This window comes from Chiroxiphia lanceolata, chromosome 3 (assembly GCF_009829145.1).
Source record: "Chiroxiphia lanceolata isolate bChiLan1 chromosome 3, bChiLan1.pri, whole genome shotgun sequence".
NCBI classification, from domain to species: Eukaryota; Metazoa; Chordata; class Aves; order Passeriformes; family Pipridae; genus Chiroxiphia; species Chiroxiphia lanceolata.
The window spans coordinates 22,386,644-22,399,357 of record NC_045639.1 but is presented as its reverse complement, the minus strand read 5'-3'; the positions used below and the strand labels follow the sequence as shown (position 1 = coordinate 22,399,357).

The following is a 12,714-nucleotide window of genomic DNA, read 5'->3' as shown; positions in this document are numbered from 1 at the left end:
GTGCTGCTGGATACCTTCACAATGCTGTTTCAAACGCAATTTCTTATTCTTTAGAACCCTCTGTTATTTAGATTCATTCAGTTTAAAGATTCATCTTGAAAGCAGAGTGCATTAAGTAATAACTATGCCTCTGTAACCAATGACTGTCTTTTATGTCTTTTCTATCCCCTCCCCTGGTCCCCCATCAAGCCACACTGTCCATACTGGCACTGGTGTGACTGTGATCAGTTCTTCCACAGATGTCTGTACATTTGAGCTTGTTGTTCAATACACTATTTGTCAAGCTTTATTATGAAACCTTAAAAAATAAAATACTCTCCTCAGGGCCTTGCTAAAATTCTTTTGGGAGTTTCTGGAAAGGATTCTGTGGATAGATAACTTTTTTTTAAGAACTGGAAGCAATTCTGTTAATCTTGAGTATAGATTTTCTTTGTGGCTGTTTGTACTGTCTTCAGAAGTCATAATTCTGGTGGTTGTACATTTTGGTGAATCGACTTTACAAATATGCAGAAAAACTAACTCACTATTATTAATTATTTATAAAGTGTGATTACTGCTTTTCTGCTTGATGAGTGGCAATGCCAAAAAGCAGAAGTGTTTAGAATATATGTCAACTTCACGTGCATAGTCTGCAGACCCATAGTTAAATTCAAACAGGTTATGGCTAGCTTTAATGGAATTTAATCAGAGGGTGGGAGAAATAGGCTCTTCTTATGGCAGCGTGTGTATTGTGCAAGAATAACATAGGACATAGGTAACTATGTTCTGTTAGTATTTGTCAGAAACTTAAATATTTGGCCTTTTGAGGTGAGATTAAAGACCGTTGCAGCTGTGAACCTGAGTTGGCTGTAGCAGATGTTTTCTCTCGCCTGGCTCTCGGGTGCACTCTACCAAGCATCTTCAGATCATCTTATGGGTTTGAGTGAGTGGCTGTGTGTGCATGAGAGGTGTGGGGGGAAGGGAGCCGTACTAAACGTACAAACATGGCATAAATGGAAAATAGCAGTGGCAAAAATGGTTGAAAATCTGAAACTGAGTAATAATAGTAACTATTCATACGAGTAAACTTATAAGAGCTAGTTTTCTGTTTTGATAACCTTGTCGTTTCTTAAGTGATTTGCCAAGTCCTACAAAATCAAATCAACTACAGAGTTATCGGCAAAACTGATTTCTTGGCTCACTAACTTCTTTTCCCTGCTGCTGTGGGATTATTCCTAACTGCAGTCGGGTTTCAAGCCCCATGTAACAAAGCTTACTGAACTTTAAAACACAGTCTCTCTGCCAGCTAGTAAGAGTCCTGTCCCTTCTTCCCTGCCCTCAAACACCTGCCGCTTGTTTTCCTGAAATTGTTCCATTTATACTAATCTGAATGTTTCTGAGTATTTGTTGGTATAACCCTTAGTCTCTCTCTAGCTTCTTTCTTGTTTGTCTCACTAAAATTTCTTTTGGCTTTAGTGAATGTTTTATTTCATCTGACATAAAACAGTCTTAAGATTTGATAGAGTAACACAAATTTTGCCCTTGCCTTTAGAAAATAGAAATTAAAATATTGGATGTTTCTGTGCAGGCCGAACTATATGTATCTTTTGGCCTCCAGAAAGAAATAATTTATAGAGATATTTTCTTTTAAATCAAAATTATTTTATCTTTGTATCTGTTACAAAATTGCTTAGTACGATGTCAGTGGCATTTCATATTGTAAAATGCATTCTCTAGTAAAACCTGCCAGGTATATTTTCGAAGTTAATATTTCACCATTTGTAATTTATTGGCCAGTTTTTATTTTACTCTAAGAAAATGAACCTTCCTCTTTGCTACCAACCAACTTAAAATATTTAAAAATTCGAATTTGAATATATGCTACTTTCTTAGCATTTTCATTATTTAAAGCTGCACCGTTTGTCTTATAAGTACACTATTATTACAAGTCATAGAATACACGAGCTGTAAGTTCCTTAGAATAATGGTTTGAAAGGAGGAGTAATTGCAAACTGAAGATAATTCATATTGCACAGGTACAAGGATAAGCAATAATCACATTTTCCATACATATTAGCCAAATGTAATCTCTTTTTGTAACGACAGAGGGAGACGAGTGAGAGTCTGGGTGGTGTAATCTGAAAAGTGACAAGAATAAATCTGTACTAAGCAGATCTTTTAATCCTGGTAGCCTTATGACAGCCAGCACAGTTGAGGAGAGTGAATTGCACCCCTCCTTCTGCCTCATCACTGCAACTGCGTCCTGAGAGCAGCACCAGCTGTGCACCAGACCCTGCTGAGGTTTTCTTGCGGTCCCAAATACTCACCCCTAGGATCAGGTGGACAGCTTGTCTCGTTCCGTGTTGTCTGTCACAACCTGTAACTGGATTTTCCAACTGGTGGGGTAAATGCAAGAAAAAAATCATAGATGATCATCTGATACAGATTGAAGTTTGTAGGACTTCTTTTAGAGTATCTATCCTGTGATAAAAGTACATTTGTTTCGCAGATAATGACCAGAATTAATAGATGGCCCACTGGTGACATTATTACATGATGTGTTTTCAGTGGAGAGTGGCAATTTAATAACAAAATGGAGCTGGTTCTAAAGTAATCCCTTAGCTCTGGTTTGTCTTCAAAATCTTTCTGTTGTCTGGTACTGCAGTAAGAGATCCTATTCAATTTTCTTTGATCAGGCATGAGCTATTTTTCAATTGTGTCAGTGAACTTAAAGTTACATTTTTGCAAGCAAATGTGTTGATGTGTTTGTTTTGATTAGTGTTAAAAGCTGATGAAGTAAATAAAAAGCACATGTTCTGAACTATGTCTTGAAAGAGTGGAGGCAAGAAAAAAACTGGTAAGAGATGCTGGACAGGGGAGAAGGAAGGGGAAAAAAATTCCCAGAAACGGAAGGGGAGCTGGGGAAGCAAATGTCTGCAGCGTGACAGGATTTATGCGTTTATGTTAAAGCCACCCGCAGGAGAGCAGTGCAGTTAGAGCAGCCCTTAGTTCTTCCAGAGCCGTCCCCCGCGACCTTGGTTGGGTGCTCGGTAGGGTAACTAATGGTTCACCATGTTCTTTTTTCCTGGTGACTTGCCTGTTGCCTGCCTCTGGGTCTGTGCTTCCCCTTATGCTGACTTCTGCAGTATTCCTTCAGTCTCTTATCTCAGGGCTTTGATGCATATGTTCTGAAGGTGGCCACCGTGACTTTGGGTGGCAGCAGATGGTAAACCTTCAGGCTGCCACCGGCTATACTGGTGTTAAGTTGGAAACTTAACGTTTGATGAAGAATCAGTAGTGCATATGAAAGAGCTTTTACTGCAGAAATATCTTTTAATTAAAAAAAATTAGCATACTGAAACATTTGCTAATTTCTGTGCATTTAAAGGATCCTAAAATTAACTGTTTTCTTAAAGCTAGACTATGGTTATTTACCAGGCAGGTTTTATTTTATTTTTCTCCAATTAATTGTACCTACTATATTGAATTGAATTTAATTTATTTTCCACTAAGCTGTTGGATACGCTGTAAATCAAATCTAAGAAGCTAATTTTTTTAAGTAGCTGCTGTCAGCATCGGAATTAACCCTTGACTTAGGGGAAAAAAAAAAAGGGAATTAACCAGTAGAAAATCCTGTTTATCATCATGGAGGGGTATTGCTATCTGCCACTTTACTGAGATGCTGTCATGCAGCACTGCTGTGTTCACTTGTATTTTGGGATGTACCCGAGAGCTCAAGGGCTTGTACAAAATTAGGGATGTCTGTGCTGCTGAAGACACTTGTTTACATGAGATATTTATTTGTGGTCATTGCTTTTTGCATGTCAGTGTTTTTGACCATGCTGAAGTTGTCATCAATGCAAAAAACTAGGAAAGAATAAGCAACAGTGCCATGAAAGCCAGTGTGATATGTAGACCTTGACTCTGTTCATACATTACTGTTACAAATAGGATTTTGCCTTGTCTGCTTTTGTATCACAGTGTAGTTTGCTCAGTGGCCAGGAATGCTCTGCTGTGCATTCTCTCTCCTCTCTGAGATGGAATGCTGAATGTTACAGCCGACAGCTCACTGTTAGGAGATATCAAATATTACAAGTTACTCAGTAGTCGTAATTGGTGAAAGAGGTTCCATCAGCTTATGTGAGCTAGAAGCAGCCTAGTCTAATCCCAACATCTCTGTGTGATCTGCTCTGGAATAAGAGTTATGTCATAGGGAATGCTCTGTGAAATCCCATTTTGTCCCATTGTGCCACTAGTGTGGAGACTTGTCACTTCACATTTTAAAAAGACATTTTAGAAAAAGAATTACTGAAGCACTCCCTTTTGCAATGGGAGAGAAGTGTGGAGGAATGCCAACAGGAAAGACTTGTTGCACCACTATCTAGAAATTGGCTGTAAAGCATGAGGTGAGGAGAGTGTGTTGGCATTTGGGTCAGTGGCAGGCTTACAGGTATGCCCTTCTGCAGCAGCCTGGTAATGCATCCAAGAGCTGCTGACCTTTCTCTGCTCTGGATGCATGATAAAAGTCAGTCAAATATACTTGTAACCCCCTCTTTCCTGGACTTATCCCTTTCTGAAATGTCAGTTTTCTGATAGCAGTTTGTTCATTCATGTAGTCCTTTAATTATCTGAAAGAATCTGGTCAAACCACGTCTTTGTAATATGCATGCAGGCTGCTTTCCCTTGAAGCAGGTTTTTGACTTGGTAGGTCCATGTAAAGTCCACAGTCTGCCAGGGCCAAATGGAACATCACTAGATGAATTTCTAAAGTTACTTTTATGGCTCTTCCTGGGGCTTCTTGGCATCCCCTTTGAGGGAAACAGTCTTGCAGAAAGGTGGACAGTGAATCAACAAAGAAATAATTGGCCATAAAATGAAGTGGAGCTGTAGATGAGATGTTAGTCACTTGGGGAAGGTATGGTGCTTGATGGGAAGCAGAAGAAAAGAACCTGGTTAGTTAGACTGGGTATGTCTAACCTAGTCCAGCTAGGTAGTTAACCTCGAAGGCATGCTGATACCAGTTGTTGTTATTAGAGTTATAAAACTGTAGCTGCTACATCCATTTTGATGTTATAATATAACAGCAGATGAAGCCAGCCCTAAAGGGACCTGTTTGCTTTGTTCGCGTTACTGGTCCTCATTCTATATGTCGTCTTATAGGGCGAGGGCTCAGTAATCTGTTCTGTTGCACCATATGCTAATACAGTGCTGATAAGCAAGTATGAAAAATGAAAGGGAGGAATACATTAATTGTATTTGTGCAATAAGCTATGCTATCAAAGGTAATTATTTCATGACAGTTTTAGTTATAGCAGTTGTTTTATCATGGAATAAAAGATGGCTTTAGGAGCCTTTTATTGGAAAGACAATTGTATCAAATTAGTACCAAATTAGATTTTTGTCTTTATAAAGGTGAGCAAACCCATGAGCAGTTTTTAAATTGGTGTCTTCTACTCTACAAATGAACAAATCCTGTTTGAGGGTTAAAGAAGCTATTATTCTGTCCTTTATGCTGACAGCTTCATTACTGATTGGCCTACTGTTGGTATTAAAAAAATGTTTGGCTTCTTATGATCTTTGTGCATGCAACTATCATATTAATACAGACCATGGAACTGTTCATTAAGAAATGACTTCAAATGAGGTTGATGCTTGTAAATCTGGAGAGATACAGATGTTAAATGCTGCTATTCCTTTTCATATACAGCCGTATGGCTAATAATTTCCAAGTGGCTAAAGCTCTTGTTAGCAGGAGTGCTGGTGTGTTAAGAATGGCCCTATAAATAACTTTAAGAACTGAAGTTGAAGGTGCTTCTTTTAAAGACTATTGTTAACTAAACATTATTGCCAAACAGATGGAAAGCATTCACCAGCCTGATGTTTTTAGGTCTAATTATATTATCGCCAGTCCTGTACGGCTCAGTTGAAGAGGTGTATCCAGAGGCCAATTTATAATCATTTAACCAACACCTGTTTGGGAGATATTGACAGTCAAAGGGCACATTTAAAAAAAAATCACATATGTTCTTGTATTTATTACTTCAATGTGAACAGTGTAGGTACAAACAAACTTGGGAGAAGAGGAAGGAAAGTGACTATAAACACATAGATGTTTCCAACCCATTTTTATCTTATTTTGGCACCTCTTGTGAAGTGGATTTTACTTTTCTCTTGTTCTGTTGGTTTTCTTTGGTTGGTTGGTGTGTTGCTTTTTTTTTTTTTAATTTTAATTTTACATCTTTTGGTTAAGCAAGAATAACAAAACCAGTTGTACAGTTACGTATTTAACTGTTTTTCTCTCTTACTGGAAGACTCAGGTAAGAGACCTGAAGAGTTGTTAGGCAAACTCAGTGGTCTGGGAATATCTGTCATTCCTTACCATGCCCTTGACATGGAAGCTGTATGTCATTCCTTTGTCAAAAAATCTCAGTAACACCAACTTCTGTCTGGATTTTTTTGTTTTGGCTTTTTTGTTTGTTTGGTTTGGTTTAGTTGTGGTGGTTGTACTTTTTGTTTGTTTGTTTTGGTATGTTTGGGGGGCGGGGGGATTGTTTTTGTTTGGTTGATTGGTTTTGGTTTTGGGGTTTTTTTGTAAGAAGATATAAACCAGATTTTGAAATTGCGTGCAGCTCTAGTAAAAGAAGAGATCTTTGAGATGGAGGTGTCTGTGACTTTATTTCTGTTGGTGAAATCTGATGAGAGAGAAACGCTTAGAAAAGACTTCAGTTCTTCATCTCTTGCTTGAGATGCAATAGGGAGAGATGGAGGGCAGTGTTTGAAACGTGGCCATCCCAAAGAGCAAAGCCCCTACCTGTGAGGAAGCCAGCACAGCCCTTCCCCCATAGAGCTCCCTTCTGGCCCAACTGCCGGGCCTTTGGCACGTCTCCACCTCACCTTGCTGTGGGCACTGCATGGGACAGATGTTCCCACAATTCCCTTGACGTGAGGAAAGTCAGCATTTCAACCTGGTGGGCATCACCCTTTCAGAGATAGCAGGGCATGGCTGCATTGCTGCCCCACACAGCAGGGAGATAAGGGAGACTGTGTGTTGTGTTGCCCTTCTGTGACCTGGCGAATCCAACACCCTGTTACTCCTGACATGTCATTCCTCTGCAAGAAGTCTTTTTTTGATGTGAGCTGTCTTGGGCTTCACTGCACCTTGTCTGTTGACTTGGAGTTGCTTCATCTTGTCTTTTAAACTCAGAGTTCGGTAACGCCAGTGCTGGCAGTGGAAGCCCTTTAGGATTTTGATTTTGCAGCCTAAATGTTTTGGTATAACTGTATGTGAATATTTATACTGGAAGTTTACAATGTCTGTTGTAAATAAACAGTGAGCATGCACTCTTGTTCTTGTTCCTAGAGGAGGGTTGAGCTCATGCTTGTGCTGCTCGTGTGACTGTCTTGCAGCTGGTGCTTTTCAAGCACATCTGGGTTCTCAGAGTTTGAAAACAATTAATTCCTGACCAGGGTGATTTGAAGATGGAGATGTGGAGGGTTCCAGCTTTCTAAAGATGCAGTTTTCTAAATGTATATACACATAGATATTTTTGTTTGTTTTGTTTTCAACGCATAAACAAATGCAGATTGCTAAGAGTGTAGTTGCTATTTAGTGCTTCTGTCATTGCCATGTTTAAAGTGCTTTCAGTAGAGGTGATGCACTGCTAACAGAGATGCTATTTGCAGCTGTAGGTGTTCTCCTCTCTGCAGCAAACCCATCCACAATTTTCTCCCTAAGTAAATCCTCTTTTTTGTTGTTGTTGTTACATTAATACTAGAGATCTATAGCCTCAGTCATATTTCTTTCCTAGGAAAAAACCCTGGTTATCAAGTCTGTTTGCTGCAGGAGTTCAATTTATTTATTTTTTAAAAAATCATTACTTATAACCCTTTCTTTTTAAGAATATTCAACATTAGATTTAAGATCTATGTTTTGTTAGCTTACTCATATGAATCTTAAATATTTATCTGAATACTTTTTGCTTAGGTTTTGCTTGTAATGGACACCAGAACACAGCAGACTTTTATACTGAAGGTGAGTAAAATCTTTTATTATTTATTAATAATCTTTTATTATATGGCCTCCTAAATTACACCACCACACAAAGCTCAATTTGTATGTAATATATAGAGTTATGCCTGCAATATATTGTTATGGTAATACATATATCCCTATTAAGGGCACTGGAATTCTTTTTGTTGGTATTCAGTTGCATTCCCTTCCTTTTTCTGTAACATCCCTAGTGCTCAGATATGCTGTTTTAGTCACTTGAGTTGCCAGTGGTTATTGAGGCCAACACCTTAGCAGGCTTTGGTAAAGAATCACAGATTTAATGTGCTGCTTAAAACATCTGTAAAGCCCTAGTGGCTCAGGACATGTGCAGGCTGCTGCTGAAGGTGAAAAATCTTCTTAACCCAAGTACATCCATTGTGCTTTGTGTTTGGTCTTCTTTAGCTGAAGAATATGGTCTTGGCCAAAGTGGATTCTGGATGAAATGTATGACTGGGCTTATTCAAAATTGTTTCCTTATGTTTTACATCAATAGGCTGTGAAAACTGAGTTTAATGTTACTAACCAATTGAATTAGTGAATAGTTAATTGGTCAGAATAAAATTTTTCCCATTACTCTTTTATGTTTCAGAAAGTGTTCAGATCAAGATCCCAATATGCTCAGAGCATCTGTGATGCCGGGAATTAGTTTAGTTATGAGTATTGTTATTGTGGTCATTATTTCAGGCTCCCCTTGACATGAATTCCACTGCTGATGGCAGGAAGGGCTGAAAAAAACTGTATCCCAAACAAGCTCTAATTAGTTGTTAACATTTTGTAACTTTGCTTTGGATTTGGCTTACAACCCTGCCTTAACTTTGTGCATCTGGCCTTTGAAATTGTTTTTCTGAAGTATGTGCAGGATACAGCAAACCCCTCTGTTCCTCAGAAACGTTTATTTGTGAATATTTTATATTAGAACCTCACATTATCTACTGGCAGATAGAGTAACATTGAATTTCCCATTTAACTGCCTATGTTTATCAATATTGTAATAGGTCACACTATCGACATAATTTTTTTTCTCTTTTTCTCCCCCCTCCCTTTCACCCTCCCACGTCAATTTTTTCACTTCTGGCAACTTCATCTCTGTGTTACCTCCCAAAAATCATTGCCTCTCAAGGAGACTAATCCTTTCCTTTGCTTTTTGTTGTGGTGGTTGTTGTCTTTAGTAAAGTAAAATGGAAATGTGAGGATTACCTGTAACACTAAGGCATTCTTTTGTCTTTAGAATTTGAATTGAATTTTTTTAATAGTGTCTTTTGGTCACACACAAAAATAAAATTTTAAAAAAAGGTCACAGGGAAATAACTGAGTGTCATCCTGATGACTTAGTTTGAGAGAGATTCTAATAAAAACATTGACCCATGTAATTGATTTTAATGGCAGCTTTGTGCCATCTTCTGTTCTCTGGAAATGCGCCAGATGCCATCAGCACAGCCTCGGGGGACCGAGGGGCATAGAGCAGCAGATGAGTGGTTTCTCTGAAGCCCAGAGTAACTCGGATAGATTAGTTTGGTTGATAAACACAGAGCACAGCAGGCTCCAAAGGCAACTGAGGGTACAACTGACCTTTTTGTTCTCTGTCAGGGTCTAAGGAAAAGTAGTGAGTACAGCAGGAGCAGAACGACCATCATCCCCCGCTGTGTGCCCAACATGGTGTGTCTGCACAAGTACATCATCTCCGAGGAGTCTGTCTTTCTCGTGTTGCAGCATGCGGAAGGTTCGTCTCTCATTTAAGCATATTGTTGAAAAGAGTCAAAGGTTTGAGTTTTAATCAATGGTACATTTCATTGTCAAATTAATCTCTTATACATCTAGTTAAAATATTTTTAGTGTGCCTAAGAGATGTCATGTAAGACACCACACTCCCTTCCTCTGTCCCTCCCCCTTATTCCCCTCTCGTTCTGCGGTGGATCTGATTCCCGTTTCAAATGGCCTCAAATCCTGATGGGTTACTTGAATTGTAGCAATATTGAAAGCTTCCAACTGTTTATTTTCTACAGAAGAGGAAGTGCTTTGGAAGCAACAACTATCTGCATTATTTACAGTCATCTCCCAGAGATACAGTCTTTGGCTACTTTTGTAAACTTTGGATAGTTAATCTTTTTAGCATCTTATAGTTAAAATGACAAGTATTTACACAAGAATTTAATAGCTCTGCTAAATACCATGAACATTTGCCTGTTGGTTAATGTTGAATAGTTATTCTGATCTGGATTTTTAAGAAAATAGCTAGTGGCATCACACAGGAGTTCAAAGCAGAACCACAGAGTTGTGCCTTCAAACTGTTTATAAAATTCCTGTTAAATGTACAGGGAACAGGTGGCACAAAATAATTACATTTTGATTTTTTCTTCTAACACCTGGATTTAAATATTCCCTAAATGTAATTACCCATATTTGTTTAGAATGAGTGGAGAATATAAATTGTGGGATTGCTAATAGTTCTTTTTTTTAGGATGTTAATAATTCAGTCACAGTGGATGATGTGAAGGAACTGAGCTGACTGATAGAGAAGATAATTTTATTACATTGAATATTATTTCTTTTTTCCCTCAGTAACTTAGATTTTGGCTTTTTCGTGAACAGTTTGTCATATGAGACCAGTTAAAGGTAACTTCGCAAAATGAGTGACTGTTTCTGCAATGTGTGACTTGATTTTGCCATGAGCAGTGATGCATGAAGAAAAGCCTCACATTACAGTACTGCCTGATGGTGATTTTGAGAATTTACAAAGCTGCTCTGTACAATGCTACTTTTCTCAAGGTGTGTGTATTTTGGCAGGATAGCTTAGAGACTCTCACTGGAACTGTAATCTCCACATAAGCTGGTAAATTTTCTTTGGAGAAAAAATATTTTTAAAAATCCGCTACCAAAGAAACCCCAAACCATACAAAAAAACCTCACCCACAACCCTTGTCAGATACCAGCTGCTCTTAACCTAGCGTAATCAAAGGGTTGGAGACAGGATAAGATAATAATTAAAAAAACTGTTCTTAATATTTCTGCAGTTTCTGAAGACCTAGAGGTTTGAAATTCTCTTCAGGAAGAACGTTTTTCCTCAAGACAAATGGAAAAGTGGGTGAAGTAGTAGTGGAATTTGGGGGCAGATGTGTCAGATGTAAGAATAAAAATTTTAAGGAAGCCCTAATGTGACCAGTTGACAAAGATGATCTCCTGGAAATCAGGATTTTGTTGTGACAACAGTGACAAAAATTAAGACATTGCATGATCAGACTTCTGTCGTTTAAGAACAGAAACCTCAGCTTAACATTTGGAATAGATGGGATTTTATCCTTAAAAAAGGAATGCCTTTCTTCTGGTTATCTTTGACATGGTCAGAAATCTCAGTGAAATGTGCTTCGTCTGAATGTCTTGCTTTTACCAACGTTGGCTGTAACATTTTGACTTCTGTGGCAGAAGGATTTTTAATTTACTAAGTGCCTTCTAAATCAGGTTTGTGCAACACACAGCCTTGTGCAGCACCCCACACCATTTGTTTAATTTGCCAGCAGTGAACGTGGTGTCTGTAAAGCATCCTCATTTCAGCTGGCCAGACAGGAAACACATACTTGGAGACAGCCACGGCTGTGCTGCGTCTCTCTCAGCTGTGGGTCAAAGCCATGCAAGTGGGAGGGAGATGGGTTATTTTGAGGTGGAGTTGGGAGAGGAGCACTGATGAGATACGAGTACTTCCTATAGGGAGAGCTTTGAAGAACAGTGGGTAAGAAGCATGGGAGAAATGGGAGAGCATTGCAGAGAGGATGGAGGACTGGCAGGCTGTGCTGGGGTAGAAGGGGAGAGCTGCAGGGACCAGAAGGGATTTTGATGTGGATGAGGGCTGTGGTTGGTGATACTCAATACATGGATTCACTTGACTTGGACACTTCTGGATGTAAGTTGTGAACTGTAAAAGGTTTTCCCTCACTTTCTGGTAAAGCAGGAAATAGTTTGGAAATGGATTCACCTCTATTCTTGTTAGCAAACCATTCAAAAATTATGATGTGCTATAAGGACTTTTTCCTGATTATCAGGGAATTAACAAGGTTTGCTTCATTAAAGATAAGTCTCCTGCTTTCATGATCTTACTGTCTGGGCTCAGAACAGGCAAAGGGAGAGGAAGAGTGATATATTGTGTTGTAAAGAGGGATAGCTGGGGTACAAAGTGATGAGTAAATTGCCTGAAAATGCGTGTAAAAGGTGTATTGCAGGTGTAGGGCGTGATCCCAAATCCCTAACTGTGGCAATGCCCAGTGCACGTCACGCTATCCCAGGAGACTGATGGTAGAAAGTGATTCATAAGAAAGGCATGTGAATACAGCATGAATAAAATAGGGCTAAAATAATGCTGTACTGTATGCAGGGGCTAGTCTTGCTCACCCCACTGATGATGGTCTTCATCATATCACTCTTACATAAGTAGCACTCATCCTTTAAATTACAAGGATAATAATATTGGGAATCCCTACAGATAAAGCAATCTTAAAATTTTGTTCATCTCAAACCAAAAATAAATAGAGAAGGTGCTTGCAGTTAATGTTGGAAAAGGATAAAAATTTCAAGGATTTTATTTTTTAAGTAATAGCCTCTTGAAATTTTATTTTGTGTCTTTAATTCTATTCCAATAGGAAAAAAGATTCTGCCAGTCAAATTTATAAGTGGTGCTGATTTATGGTGTTAGGTAT

The 12,714-nt window shown here is 38.7% G+C and overlaps 1 protein-coding gene across 4 annotated transcripts in view; it reads left to right on the top strand.

The window, feature by feature from the left end:
* The window catches only part of RPS6KC1 (ribosomal protein S6 kinase C1), an 86,901-nt gene that overhangs the window by 48,450 nt on the left and 25,737 nt on the right, over window positions 1-12,714 (top strand). For all 4 annotated transcript variants that reach the window (XM_032684247.1, XM_032684251.1, XM_032684250.1 and 1 more), the window contains 2 exons: window positions 7,964-8,011; window positions 9,617-9,749. In XM_032684247.1, the coding sequence (XP_032540138.1) occupies window positions 7,964-8,011; window positions 9,617-9,749 (181 nt within the window). The remainder of the gene's footprint in view (window positions 1-7,963; window positions 8,012-9,616; window positions 9,750-12,714) is intronic.